At 35.4% G+C, this 16,277-nt stretch overlaps 1 protein-coding gene across 1 annotated transcript in view; it reads left to right on the top strand.

Moving 5' to 3' along the window:
- Positions 1–16,277, top strand: part of MMS22L (MMS22 like, DNA repair protein) — a 138,411-nt gene that overhangs the window by 115,710 nt on the left and 6,424 nt on the right. The window contains exons 20-22 of the mRNA XM_025382898.1: positions 128–297; positions 2,953–3,164; positions 6,239–6,402. Of these exons, the coding sequence (XP_025238683.1) occupies positions 128–297; positions 2,953–3,164; positions 6,239–6,402 (546 nt within the window). The remainder of the gene's footprint in view (positions 1–127; positions 298–2,952; positions 3,165–6,238; positions 6,403–16,277) is intronic.

Here is a 16,277-nt window from a genome sequence, read left to right as displayed (position 1 = left end):
TATGTTTCTTCCTATTTGCTATTTTAATTTGGTCCCGTGGGCTTTCAGTACAAATTTTTAAATTAAATGACAAAATGTTCTGGTCAGATAATAACAACAACATGTTGTTACTTCTCTTCTTTGTTAGGAATTCTTGTGAAATCATGGGCACAAATCTTTGCCACCTCTAAAGCCCAAAAATTACTATTCCGGATCATAGATTGTTTACTGCTTCCACATACAGTATTACAACAAGAGAAGGAACTGCCTGCACCCATGTTGTCAGCAATTCAGAAAAGTCTTCCTTTGTATCTCCAGGTATAGTATGTGCGGTTGCTTAAAAGTTTAAAAAAAATGGAAACTTTGCCTTAAAAACATAGTTTACGAAATGCTGATTTAAAAACCGTACATTATAATCTCAAGTGATTGTGTGGCACATTTGTTGAACATATTTTAGATTGCTTTTATGTTTGGCTTTGGAAACAAAAATGAAAAAGCAGAGGAGCTTAAAGTTGAGAGAGGAGGTAGATGAGCACAGACACTTATGGTAGTGTGCTCAGTATTTTTTTTTTTTTCAGACCTCATCTATCAGTCAGACAGGGAGTGGGAGATATAAGAGAATACACTATAGAGAACATTAGAGGTAAAAGAGCAAAATGGGTGGGAGTTGGAGGGCTTTTCATTTCAGAGGGAGCAACATGTACAAGGGCATGAGCTTTAAGAAAATATGGCACACTGAGGAAAATCAAATGGTTCTGTTGTGGCTGGAGATTGATATGGCAGGAGCCATGTAATGGAGGGGTTTATATTCCATCCTAAGAAGTTTGGACTTTATCATTTACATGGGAACCTGATGAATTTTTAGCAGAGAAGTAGAAGTGACATAATGATATTTACATTTTAGAAAGATGATTCTGGTGGCAGTATGCAAGATAGTTGGTATAGAGGTTTTGGAAAGCAGTGGTGAGGAGTTCATTGTAATAATCTACATATTGTCAGAAGGTTTTGACCTAAGGCAGTGGGAATAAAACCTATAACAGCAGATTTCAAAAACATTTGGGAGCTGTAATTAAGAGTACTTGCTAAGTGAGCGTTGTGGAGGAACTCAAAGAAGTGAAATACTTCCTGGATTCCAGAGTGACTATCTGCGTAGATAGTAGTTCTACTCACTAACGTGGGAAATCCTGGAGATGTCGGGATGAAGGTAAGGATTGGTTTCTGAGCAGCTTTAGTTTGAGGTAAGCAGTTGGAAATATTCATATGCCATTCAGGAAAGGATGAGGCTGGAGATGTACTTTATTATTCATTAGTGTCTGATATTGAAGATAAGTGCTTCTTAATTTGAGGTCCAACAAGGGAAGCTGAGGAGGAAAGGGAAAATGGATTTTGATTACATAACAATCTCTTTTCAAAGATGTATTTCGTAACAGAGTTTTAAGATTTCTGAGAAGTTTTAAATTTTCCCTCTAATTTTTATTCATAATAGCATTTAAAATGAAGTTTAGCGTGTTATCTAAACAGAATGGTAAAAAGGGGAAGCAGCCACACCATAGACTGAACCGCCAATCCCACAGAGGGAGAGATGATTAGAGGGGAGTGGTGGGTAGCAGGAGAGTCTGGAATATTTCTTCCATGTGGTCCTCTTAAACCCAAACAGTCCATTTTAATAAGAATTCTCATAAGCTTCGTAAGTGGTAAATTTAAAAATTTGGTGTATTATCTGTTTGGCAGAACTGGAGCTATGTCTTTAATTTCTTCATGGTACCCAGCTCTCCTCTTTGGAATTTTCAGAAAATATTCATTTATTACTTCATTTTCTTCTAATTTAATGTACTTTTCCTTAAACCATTCAAGAAACAGAGTTGGTGGTGGTGGGTGGATTGGGGGGCCTCATTGTTTCATTTTTTTCAGTTGTTTATTTGGTACAGTTTTAATAGCTGTATGCTATTTTCCATTACAAATAAACTTTCAGAATTTCTTATTGGGTAAATACCTGTTTACAGCTAAAATGGAGACTTCAAACATTTTAAATTATTTCTCTTGGAAAACACATTGTGAGTCACCAAGTACCAAATTAAGAGTTAACTTTTAGAATATAATGTATTGCTGTGTTGGTTATTATATGATTATCTATATTTAGTAGCATTTAATATTTAGTAATACTAGCAGAAAACATTTTCTCTCAGGGTATTGGTTTAATTGTTTAAGTGTTAAATACTGTAATATATATGAAAGTATTTTGTTAACTGCTATACAAATGGAAGAGAAATAAACAGATATGCAACAAGATATCAAGAGTTCTGTGTGGCTTTATTAAACTATTCACTTTTCTAAACCTTAGTTATCCTAGCTGTAAAATGGAGATACAGTATTACTAACTCAATGGTTCTTTGAGAAATTTAAATGAAATAGTGAATATAAAGCACACAGCACAGTGCCTGTTATAGGAAAACTAAGTAAATTGTTATTCCGAGTCTTAATTTCCATATTCTTTACCCTTCGTTACTACTTTTAAAAAAATTTTCAGATTTTTAGCATGGAAGACTTTTAGCAAAAATTGTATAGTCTTAGACAAAATAACCGGTATGTAGAAAAAAATGACCTAAAGATGTTTTATAACTTTTTAAGTACATATAAATGTAGTTGATGAGCAAAATGTTCAAGTGTTCTGAGATTAGAGGAAAAGAATCTGCCTTTGTCTTCCTACACTTCTCCCCTGCTTCCTTTGTCCATGCCTCAAAGACATACATGCTTAGTTAGATACCATATCATAGATACCATATCATATGTGTTGCCCAGGCTTAACTCCTTGTAATTCGTATGTACATTATCTGTTGATTACGTGAGGTATCCTTTTTGATTGTTATATTCTCACGTGAATGTTAATGCTGGGGACTTCATTAGTGAGTTTCTAAATGTAGTTTGTTCTTTGAAACTTTACCTCTTAGTATTTCTTACTTTTTTTCCTCGTAGGGCATCTGTATCGTGTGTTGTCAATCTCAAAATCCGAATGCCTATTTGAATCAATTGCTAGGGAGTGTTATTGAGCAGTATATTGGGCGATTTCTTCCAGCTTCACCATATGTTTCAGATCTTGGACAACATCCTGTTTTACTGGCATTGAGAAACACAGCCACTGTTCCGCCAATATCATCTCTTAAGAAATGCGTTGTACAAGTCATAAGGTACATCTAAATATTAAATATAGGTGGTATGTACAAATTATTAAGCTCTATTAAAAAGTGATGAAGTGGCATTTCAAACATGTTGGCAACCCTTAGGATACTAGAAGTTCAGAAACTTTTTTTTTTCCCTGAGAAACATTATCTAAGAATTTATTAAAATGACATTTGCTTATGGCAGCCTAAGACAATGCCCTTTAAACTGCTTCTCTTTTCTCTGTGTAGCGATTACCTTCCTTATATATGTCCTAAAGGTACATTTTTGCTTTTCAGTTTTTCATCAGATAAACAATATTTGTATTTTATACTGTAAAAAACACAGTAATTATATATGGCTGGGTGTGGTGGCTCACACCTATAATCCTAGCCCTTTGGGAGGCAGAGGTGGGTGGATCACTTAAGGTCAGGAGTTGGAGACCGGCCTGACGAACATGGTGAAACCCAGTCTCTACTAAAAATACAAAAAAATTAGCTTGGCATGGTAGCGGATGGCTATCATCCCAGCTACTCAGGAGGCTGAGGCAGGAAAATTGCTTGAATCTGGGAGGCGGAGGTTGCAGTGAGCTGGCGTTTCACTGCTGCACTCTAGCCTGGGCAACAGAGCGAGACACTATCTCAAAAACATAAAATATAGTAATTATATTTTATAAAGATAATTAAGTGAAAAAATGAATGCTAATATTGGAAATGAAGCACCCTGAAATCTTATTTCGTTAGTTTACTCTTAACTCAGTTTTATTAAGCAAATAAAAAATGAAACTTCTTAAATATTCTACTAACTCCATATCCTTTAACTTTAACATTAGGAAATTCAGTAATAAAAAATGTTTTGTCATTGTCTTCATGTAGTATTTATTTTTATATGAAATTAGTTTTTAAACTTTAAGATGCTATGGTAATATATGTTATTCTTATCTAGTATTAGTTTTCTGTGTTTTTTAATGACCCAATAATATCTGTTACCTCTCATTATAGAATTCCATGCCAAAATCTGTCTCCCCTCTCACCGTTTTGAGTTCCTAGTGTCCTGTTACTCAGGTTTGGAAGCTTTATCTTCTTTGGTTCCTATCCTTGACCATCCTTTGGCAATCCTGTCCTCCTTTTCCTATTTCTCTTCCCTTAGTACATTACACCTAAACTATTGTCAGAATCTCCTAACTGCTTTCTGCATCCCTAGTCTTTTCTTCTAGTCCACCCTAAAAAATGCCCCCAGATTACTTTTCCTAAAATACTCTTTCATTATGAAGCTTTCCTGCCATTAAACCTGCAATATCTTTTTTGCCTGTGAAATAAATTTCATGCTCCTTAGCTCTCTGTCCATCACTTAACGTTTCCAGATGTATTACATATGGTGTCATACAACCCCTAATAAGATTCGTATTGCCCCTCCAAAATGCCTCATACCTCCCTATGTCACAGCTTTATTCAAACTGCTTTCTCCATTAAAATGTCATTTTTTGGGGCTAAATCCCACCTATCCTTTGTAAAACCTACACCTGATATGTCAGTGTACCGTGTATGTTTCCTTTTTTGAAATCATAGGCCCTGTACAGCTCAATTTGCCGAATTATGATAGTTTTGCCTTACTTGTATCTGAATTTCCAACAGGATTATAGTAACCTACCACAGTGTTTGAGATATTGCATAAGTAATTTTAGTACAATCTAAATGACAGATGCTGAAGTGAAATTGAATCTGTAAAACTGTTTAAAACCCCAGTGTTTAGGATCCCAGGATTAGTTGACTTTCCTATTTACTTAACATACAGTAAAAATGTTTTTCTCATGTTTTATAGTTGAAGGCTTAAAAATGTAACTTTTTTTTTTTTTTTTTTTAAATACTCAGGAAATATACAGAGATTGCCTCCTATGACTCTTCCATGCCATGCTTCTCTATTCTTGCACTCCCTCATCTGAGTTAGGGCTCTTTCCTCTGAATTCCTGAGAATTCTGCACTTATCTTTGTCAAAAGCACCATTATGCTATATTGTAATCATCTTTTTCTTTTTCTTATTTAACTTCTCCACTCGATAGTGGGCCTCTTGCTCTCAGAGACCATATTTTACTCAATTTTATATTCTTGTTCTTAGACATGTACCTGGCATTCCACTGGTGCCCAATATATGTTTGTTCTAGGCATTAGGAATTCCGCAGTAAACAAAATTAGGCAAACCTCAAATAATGAATTTTCTAATATGTAGTATTTGTTGGAAGTCACTGTAGGGAATAGAAATAATTACTAAGACATAGTTCCTATCCTTATGTTTATAATACTTAGTGGTTTCTATTCCTCATTATGGTTATTATTACTTTACAAACATATATTTTATATATGTGTGTGTGTGTATATATATATAGATGTCTACTTTATATTTAGCTGTATTTGACAGATCTTCACATTGTCTAGACATTTGCAGAAACTAAGCAATTCCAACTTTTATTTATTCACTTAATAAATGTATACCGAACACTCATTATGAGCCTGGACCTGTTCTAAGAGGTGGGAATAAAGAAAGATTAGTCAAATTATTATCCTTATGATCTCTCTTGAGTTCTAATACTAAATTTTATCTTGTCTTGAGAGATAATACTTAATCCTAAATTAGTTCTGAGTCTTTAACTTACTGGAGGAAGGAAAGAGATAAAGCTTGAATGTCCTATCTTATTCCTAGGACAGTCCTCTGTTTATTTGGAAAAATAAGACTCCTCCCAAGTCCTTACATAAATAGATATGAAGAGAGATTTCTTTATGCAAATTTAACATTAGAGAAAATGTTGCAGCATTGAGGACCCATAAAGAGATCAAACTTGTATTAGAAAGGGAAAAAAAAACCCACAAATTAACAATTAGGCTTTCATTTAGATTTTGAGTTCATTGTAAAACAAGGTTGCTTTCAATTTCGTTTGTGACTATATTGTGCTTTGGCCCTGAGAGCACACCAAAAAGATATACAATAAAAGTGTCACTGTATTAATTTTGGGGGGTAAATTTTGCCAGTATCTTTAAAGTGTGTGCCATTTGGTCTTGCTCTATTGAAGCTTTAAGAAGAGAATAAACAAAATTTTGCTTCTTTTCAGGAAATCCTACCTTGAGTATAAGGGGTCCTCACCTCCTCCTCGCTTAGCATCCATTCTGGCCTTCATCCTCCAACTCTTCAAGGAAACTAACACAGACATTTATGAAGTCGAACTACTCCTCCCTGGCATTTTAAAATGCTTGGTGTTAGTCAGTGAACCACAAGGTTAGTTTGTAAGGTTATTTTTGTTACCATTTTCTTTTTACAAGTTAAGAAACTACTGTTTCCCATCAGTTTAATGGATAGTTACAAAATGTATGTGATTCTTTTATATCTCTTGATATGGGTCATGGTTAAAGAATAAACTCTAGCTAGGAGCTCAGGTTAGGTATGATAAAATGGTTACAAAGTGAGATGTTTTTGGTCCATTTTAGTTTTGGCTTTTTTTTCCTCCCTGAGGCAAATAGTTTATTTAAGGGCTACTTCCTTTGATTAGATTTGTTAACCTCTCAAAGAATATTTGTTCAATCTGACTTCAGTATTAAAGGCAATTTGTTAAATATCAAGTAATGAGAGGTCATCATACTTTTTTTATTCAGGTTTTTGGTGAAATATCTAAGCTGATTTTTGGGGCAAACTGGTAGGGGTCCTTTGATTCTTTTCCTTTTGTTTTCAGTCTCATCAACCTTACTTCTAGTGATTGCTTTAAAATAACATTTATTGGCCTCGCATAATGGCTCATACCTGTAATCCCAGCACTTTGGGATAGAGCTCTTAGTTCAGAACAAATCTCAGTCACTGACCTCAAAGGAGCCTGAATTTGATTAGATTAGTCCTTAAAGCAATTTATGCCCCAGGGTATTACTAAAAACATTAAAGCAATCACCCAGAAATTAATTAGCAGAGCTTAACATCTGAGTGTGATCAGGGAAAGGGACAGTCAAAGAGAGTCCTGCCAAAACCATTGTCTTCACATGGAGACTGTGGGCATACCCGAGGTTACACTACCTCAGGAGCAACATCTCAGACAGTGAGAGGGCAAGAGGAGGAGTAGACTTCATTATTTGAAAAGCAAAATTTTCACCAAAAAATTACAGGACTTGCAAAGAAACAGACACGTACAATCCATATACTGAGAAGAAAAGCAGGCAACATAAACTGCCAGTGACAACAGTCAGATATTGTCTTTAATAGACAAAGACTTCAAAGTAACTATTATAAATATATTCATAGAACTAAAGGAATGTGTAATAAATGAAGAAAAGGAAAGTTTGGTGACAATAGGGAAAGAAGTTTTATGAAAAGAACCAAATGGAAATTTTGGAGTTAAAGTTCAATAGCTGAGTTAAAAGTTTCACCAGAGGGACTCATTAGTGGATTAGAACTGGCAGAAGAAAGAATTAGCAAACTTGAACATAGATCAATATAGATAATACAATCTAAAGCACAGAGGAAAAAAAAATGAAGAAAATGAACAGAGCTGTTGAGAAATGTGGAACACCATTAAGTGCACCATATATATAACAGGTGAACCAGGAGAAAGCAAAAAATATTGAAAATAAAATATAAATAAATAAGTATATATATAAAATATATATTTTTTTGAGACGGAGTCTCGCTCTGTCCCCCAGGCTGGAGTGCAATGGCATGACACCGGCTCACTGCAAGCTGTGCCTCACGGGTTCACGCCATTCTCCTGCCTCAGCCTCCCAAGTAGCTGGGACTATAGGTGCCCGCCACCACGCCCGGCTAATTTTTTTGTATTTTCAGTAGAGATGGGGTTTCACCATGTTAGCCAGGATGGTCTTGATCTGACCTCATGATCCGCCCGCCTCGGGCTCCCAAAGTGCTGGGATTACAGGGGTGAGCCACCACGCCCAACCTAAAATAATACATAATGTCTAAAATTTTTTCAAGTTTATTCAAGAATATTAACTTATACATTCAGGAAGTTCAGCTAACTCCAGGTAAGGTAAATGCAAAAAGATCCACAAACAGATACATCATAGTAAAGATGCCAAAAGCTAAAGGCCAAGAGAAAATCTTGGAAGTAGCCAGAGAAAAATGACTCGTCCTCTATGAGAAACTCTGGTAACATTAACAGCTGACTTCTCAGAGGAAATAGTGGGGGCCAGAGACAGTGGGATGACATTCAGAGGATTTAAAGCAGGAGGGTAGAGGGGGACCTGTCAACCAAGAATCTTTTTTTAGCAAAGCTGCCTTTCAAAACTGAAGGTGACATTCTCAAATAAATTAAAACTGAGAGAATTTGTTGCTAACAGACCCACCTTTTAACAAAATGCTAAAGGAAGTTTTTCAGACTGAGACTGACCCCAGGCAGTAATTCGGATCCACATACACATAAAAGAATTCTAGTAAAGATTATCATATTATTATTAAGACAGTATAAATGCACATTTTTTCACTTTTATTCTCTTAACTGGTTTTTAAAAAGCATTTGTATAAAATGATATTGTTGAGCCTATAACATATAGAAATATAGTTACCAATAATAATACAAAGAAGGTGGTGAGAGCAAAACAGTATTAGGCTAAGGAAAGGACTCCACATGGCAACTCAAATACCCAGGAATAAATGAAAAAAAAAAAAAAAAGAAAAGATAAATAAGAAGGTTAATACGGGATTAGTGTTCCATATCCAAAATGCTTGGGAACAGAAGTGTTTTGTGTATCACATTCTTTTGGATTTTTTAATATTTGCATATATATTATGAGGTATCTTAGCAGCAGGACTCAAGTCTAAACATGAAATTCATTTATGTTTCATATACACCTTAAACATATAGCCTGAAGGTAGTTTTTTACAATATTTATAAATTGTATATGCAGCCTGTCACATGAAGTCGTGTGTGGAATTTTCCACTTATGGCATCATGTCAGCTGTCAAATACTTTCAGATTTTGAAGCATTTGGAATTTTGGATCTTTGGATTATGAATGCTGGACCTATATAGCAGAAGTTAAGATATGTATTTGCTGTTCTGTCTTTTCTTAGCTTCTTTGAAAGACATAAATTTATATAAAGTAAAAATTATAACAGTATATTTTTAACTTTTAAAATTGTAGATATTATATAATAGGTATAACAGTATCACAAAAAGGGAGAGAAAGAAATAGAGCTATGCAGTGCATAGGATTTATGTTTCTGTATTAGTATAAATTTGAAGCTCTGATAAGGTATATATGGTTAGCTTAGAGTGACCACAAAGGAAATAGTTCAAAAATAATTAATAATGAAATAGGCTGATGCCCCAATTAAAAGATACAGACTGGCAAATTGAATAAAGAGTCAAGACTCTTCAGTGTGCTGTATTCAAGAGACCCATCTCATGTGCAAAGGCTCAAAATAAAGGGATTAAGGAAGATTTACCAAGCAAATGGAAAGCCAAAAAAAATATCGGGGGTTGCAATCCTAGTCTCTGATAAAAAAGAGTTTAAACCAACAAAGATCAAAAGAGACAAAGAAGGCCATTACATAGTGGTTAAGGGATCAATGCAACAGGAAGAGCTAACTATCCTAAATATGTATGCACCCAATACAGGAGCACCCAGATTCATAAAGCAAGTTCTTAGAGACCTACAAAGAGACTTAGACTCCCACACAATAATAGTGGGAGACTTTAACACCCCACTGTCAAACACCCCACTGTCAATATTAGATCAACGAGACAGAAAATTAACAAGGATATCCAGGACTTGAACTCAGCTCTGGACCAAGCAGACCTAAGAGACGTCTATAGAACTCTCCACCCCAGATCAGCAGAATATACATTCTTGTCAGCACCACATTGCACTTATTCTAAAATTGACCACATAATTGGGAGTAAAACACTCCTCAGCAAATGTGAAAGAACAGAAATCACAGCAACCTGTCTCTCAGACCACAGTGCAATCCAATTAGAATTCAAGATTAAGAAACTCACTCAAAACTGCAAAACTACATGGAACTGAACAAGCTGTTCCTGAATGATTACTGGATAAATAACAAAATGAAGCCAGAAATAAAGATGTTCTTTGAAACCAATGAGTACAAACACACAATGTACCAGAATCTCTGGGACACATTTAAAGCAGTGTGTAGAGGAAAATTTATAGCACTAAATGCCCACAAGAGAAAGCAGAAAGATCTAAAATCGACACCCTAACATCACAATCAAAAGAACTAGAGAAGCAAGAGCGAACAAATTCAAAGCTAGCAGAAGACAAGAAATAACTAAGATCAGAGCAGAAATGAAGGAGATAGAGAAACAAAAAAACCTTCAAAAAAATCAGTGAATCCGGCCAGGAGCTGGTTTTTTGAAAAGATCAACAAAATAGACCGCTAGCCAAACTAAGAAGAAAAGAGAGAAGAATCAAATAGACACAATAAAAAATGATAAAGGGGTTATCATCACCAATCCCACAGAAATCCAAACTATGATCAGAGGATACTATAAACACCTCTACGCAGATAAACTAGAAAATCTAGAAGAGATGGATAAATTCCTGGACACATGCACCCTCCCAAGACTAAACCAGGAAGAAGTCGAATCTCTGAATAGACCAATAACAGGTACTGAAATTGAGGCAGTAATTAATAGCCTACCAACCAAAAAAAGCCCAGGACCAGATGGATTCACAGCCGATTTCTACCAGAGTTACAAAAAGGAACTGGAAACATTCTTTCTGAAACTATTCCAATCAATAGAAAAAGAGGGAATCCTCCCTAATTCATTTTATGAGGCTGTCATCATCCTGATACTAAAACCTGGCAAAGACACAACAAAAAAAGGAAATATTAGGCCAGTATCCCTGATGAACACCAATGCAAAAATCCTCAATAAAATACTGGCAAACCGAATCCAGCAGCACATCAAAAAGCTTATCCACCACGATCAAGTTGACTTCATCCCTGGGATGCAAGGCTGGTTGAACATAAGCAAATCAATAAACATAATCCATCACGTAAACAGAACCAACAAGAAAAACCATATGATTATCTCCACAGATGCAGAAAAGGCCTTCAACAAAATTCAACAGTACTTCGTATTAAAAACTCAATAAACTAGGTATTGATGGAACGTATCTCAAAATAATAAGAGCTATTTATGACAAACCCACAGCCAATATTATACTGAAGAGACAAAACTGGAAGCATTCCCTTTGAAAACTGGTGCAAGATAAGGATGCCCTTTCTCATCACTCCTCTTCAACACAGTATTGGAAGTTCTGGCCAGGGCAGTTAGGCAAGAGAAAGCAATAAAGTGCATTCAGTTAGGAAAAGAGAGAGTCAAATTGTCTCTGTTTGCAGATGACGTGATTATACATTTAGAAAACCCCATCGTCTCAGCCCAAAATCTCCTTAAGCTGATAAGCCGCTTCAGCAAAGTCTCGGGATATAAAATCAATGTGTGCAAAAATCACAAGCATTCCTATACACCAATAACAGACAAACAGAGAGCCAAATCATGAGTTAACTCCCATTCACAGTTTCTACAGAGAGAATAAAATACCTAGGAATACAACTTACAAGGAATGTGAAGGACCTCCTCAAGGAGAACTACAAACCAATGCTCAATGAAATAAAATAAAAGAGGGCACAAACAAATGGAAGAACATTCCATACTCATGGATAGGAGGAATCAGTATTGTGAAAATGGCCATACTCCCCAGAGTAATTTATAGATTCCATGCTATTCCCATCAAGCTACCACTGACTTTCTTCACAGAATTGGAAAAAAAACTATTTTAAATTTCATATGGAACCAAAAAAATGTGTGCATCGCCGAGATAATCCTAACCAAAAAGAACAAAGCAGGAGGCATCATGCTACCTAACTTCAAACAATGCTACAAGGCTACAGTAACCAAAACAGCATGGTACTGCTTCCAAAACAGATACATAGACCAATGGAACAGAACAGAGGCCTCAGAAATAACATCACACATCTACAACCATCTGATCTTTGATAGACCTGACAGAAAGAAACAATGGGAAAAGGATTCCCTATTTTATAAATGGTGCTGGGAAAACTGGCTAACCATATTCAGAAAACTGAAACTGGATCCCTTCCTTACACCTTATACAAAAATTAACTCAAGATGGATTAAAGACTTAAACATAAGACCTAAAACCATAAAAACCCTACAATAAAATCTAGGCAATATCATTCAGGACATGGGGATGGGCAAAGACTTCATGACTAAAACACCAAAAGCAATGGCAACAAAAGCCAAAATATATAAATGGGATCTAATTAAACTAAAGAGCTTCTGCATAGCAAAAGAAACTATCAGCAGAGTGAACAGGCAACCTACAAAATGGAAGAAAATTTTTGTAATCTATCCATCTGACAAAGGGCTAATATCCGGAATCTACGAAGAACTTAAACAAATTTACAAGAAAAAAACAAACAACCTGTCAAAAAATGGGCGAAGGATATGAACAGACACTTCTCAAAAGAAGACATTTATGTAGCCAACAAACTTATGAAAAAAATATTATCACTGTTCATTAGAGAAATGCAAATCAAAACCACAATGAGATACCATCTCACACCAGTTAGAATGGCGATCATTAAAAAGTCAGGAAACAACAGATGCTGGAGAGGATGTGGAGAAATAGGAACACTTTTACACTGTCGGTGGGATTGTAAATTAGTTCAACCATTGTGGAAGACAGTGTGGTGACTCCTCAAGGATCTAGAACTAGAAATACCATTTGACCCAACAATCTCATTGCTGGGTATATACCCAAAGGATTATAAATGATTCTACTAAAAAGACACATACACACATATGTTTATTGCAGCACTGTTCACAATAGCAAAGTCTTGGAACCAACCCAAATGCCCATCAATGATAGACTGAATAAAGAAAATGTGACACATATACACTGTGGAATACTATGCAGCCATAAAAGAGGATGAGTTCATGTCCTTTGCAGGGACACGGATGAAACTGGAAACCATCATTCTCAGCAAACTAACACAAGAAGAGAAAAACACCACATGTTCTCACTCACAAGTGGGAGTTGAACAGTGAGTACACATGGACACAGGGAGGGAAACATCACACACCGGGGCCTGTCGGGAGGTGGTGGACTGGGGGAGGGAGAGCATTAGGAGAAATGCCTAATGTAAATGACAAGTTAATGGGTTCAGCAAACCAACTTAGCATATGTATACATATGTAACAAACCTGCACATTGTGCACATATACCCCAGAACTTAAAGTATAATAATAATAATTTTAAAATCATTAAAGATTTGAAAGGCTACATTAAAAAAAAATTCACTTAATGCAATAAGAAAACAGTAAAGTAGATTAAAGAAACAAACACATGAGTCATTAAGAAAACAAAAAGTAAGAATGCTGATGTAAATCAAACTATATCTAAAATAATACTGTGTGAAAGGATTGACCAGTCCAATGAAAAGGCAGAGATGATCACAGTGGATTTTTTAAAAAAACAAGATCTACCTATATGGTATTTACAGGAAACAGTATAGATTCACAGATATAAACAGATTGAAAGTAAAAAGATGGGAAAAGATAGTTATGCAAACAGCAACCACAGAAAGCTTAAGTGACTATACTAATAGCTCCATAAGAATTACTAATTTATATGGAATTACAGGGGACCCAGAATAGCCAAAACAATCTTGGCAAAAGAAAAGGAAAGCTGGAAAACTCATACTTCTCGATTTTAAAACATGTTACAAGGCAACAGTAATCAAGACAATGTGATAGTGGCATAAAGATAGATATGTAGGTCAATAGAATAGAATTGAGCGTTCAGAGATAAACTCATGTTTATGGTCAATTGGGGTTTTTTTGTTTGTTGACAAGAGTGCCAAGACAATTTAATAGGGGAAAATTAGTCTTTTCAACAAATTTTGCTAGGTCAAATAGATAGCCACATGCAAAAGAATGAAGTTCGACCCTTGTTTCATACCACATACGAAAACTAACCTAAAGTGAATCATAGACCTTAGTGTCAGAGCTAAAATTGTAAAAGTCATAGAAGAAAATATAGGAGTAAAATCTTCATGACCTTGGATTTGGCAATGGATTCTTAGCTATGACACTGAAAGCATGAACCACAAAAGAAGAAAGAGATAAATTGGACTTCATCAAACATTAGGATCTTTTGTGTTTCAAAGGACACTATTAAGAAAGTGAAAAGACAACCCACAAAATGGGAAAAAACACTTGTAAATTGTATGTGATGATAAGGAGTGTGCATCTGTAATATATAAAGAACTCTTAAGAATAAGTAACAAATAACTGAATTTAAAAATGGGCAATGAATCTGAATAGACATTTCTACAAAGAAAATAAACAAATGACTAATAAGCACCAGAAAAGGTGTTCAGCATCATTAGTCACCAGGGAAATGCATATCAAAACTACACTGAGATATCACTTCATACCCACAAGGTTGGCTATAATGAGGAAATCAGACAATGAAAAAGATTGAGGACAATGCGGAGAAATTGGAACTCTCATTTAATGCCCCAGGAAATGTAAAATCATGTTGCTACTTTGGATAATAGTCTGGTAGTTCCTCAAGTGGTTAAGCATGGAGTTACTGTATGACCCAGCAATTTCACCCCTAGAAATATGTATATATTTAAGATAAGTGAACACATAAGTCCACACAGAAACTTGTAAATTAATTTTTATAGCAGTATTGTTTATTATAGCCAAAAAGTAGAACATTTATGATTTGATGGATCAATTTAAAAATTTTGATACATTTATACAATGGAATATTGTTTGGCTATAAAAAAGCATGAAATATTGAAACATGCTATAACATTGATGAATATTGAAAACATCATTCTAAGTGAAAGAAGCCAGTCACAAAAGTCATATATTATTTCATTTCTATGAAATATCCAGAATAGTTAAATCTATGGAGACGGGGCTGGGCATGGTGGCTCATGTCTGTAATTCCAGCACTTTGGGAGGCTGAGGTGGGTGGATCACTTGAGGTCAGGAGTTCAAGATCTGCCTGGCCAATATGGTGAAACCACGTCTCTTCTAAAAATACAAAATTAGTCGTACATGGTGGCATGCGCTTTTAATCCCAGTTACTCGGGAGGCTGAGGTAGGAGAATTGCTTGAACTCGGGAGGCAGAGGTTGCAGTGAGCTGAGATCGTGGCATCGCACTCCAGTCTGGGCAACAGAAGGAAAGTCCGTCACAAAAAAAAAAAAAAAGAGTTAAAAAAAAAAAGGTCTGTAGAGACAGAAAGTAGGTTAGTGATTGCTTAGAAGGACTCAGATAGCTAAAGAGTATGGAATTTCAAGATATTGAAAATAGTGTAAAATTGTGATGATGGTTGTACAAGTCTGAATATACTAAAAACCATCGAACAGTATCTTTTAAATGGGTAAATTGTATAGTATGTGAATTATATGATAATAAAGCTCTTCTTTTAACAAATAAAAAGGCCAGGTGTGGCTCACACATGTAATCCCAGTGCTTTGGGAGGCCAAGGTGGGAGGATCACTTGAGACTAGGAGTTCAAGGCCAGCTTGGGCAACATAGCAAGACTCCATCTCTACAAAAAGCTTTTTAAAAAAAATTAGCCAGGAGTGGTGGCATGCACCTGTAGTCTTAGCTACTTGAGAGGCTGAGGTGGGAGGATTGCTTGAGCCCAGGAGATGGAAGTTAGAGTGAGCTATTATCACACCACTTCTCTAGCTGGGATGTTAGAGCAAGACTCTATTTCTTTAAAAAAAAAGAAAAAAAAAACACTCTTTTTTTTTTTTAAAGGTAGTTCAGTTAAAGCAAAAATAAACTGCATCTAAAATGAGAAGTTATTTTAAAAAGTTGTCAAACGTTTTCAAGTAAAAGGCAAGGATGCTGTATGTTCCTTAGCCACTAGCCTCATCGCGTGGAAAACATTCTCTACTACCTAATATTAATTAAGTTGATGTTCATCATATATTTTGTGTTCCTGCTATAATGGGTTACAGTTTCTGAACATTTTTTTATTCTTGGAAAAAGCACTTTTTTCTCTGGTTTCTTATATTTAATGTGTCAAAAACAACATAAGAATTTAGTAGCATTCAGAGCATATTGCGTTTTCGA

The sequence above is a fragment of the Theropithecus gelada genome, chromosome 4, assembly GCF_003255815.1.
Source record: "Theropithecus gelada isolate Dixy chromosome 4, Tgel_1.0, whole genome shotgun sequence".
Lineage (NCBI taxonomy): Eukaryota > Metazoa > Chordata > Mammalia > Primates > Cercopithecidae > Theropithecus > Theropithecus gelada.
The sequence above is the reverse complement of the archived record's forward strand: the minus strand, read 5'-3'. Positions and strand labels throughout refer to the sequence as shown.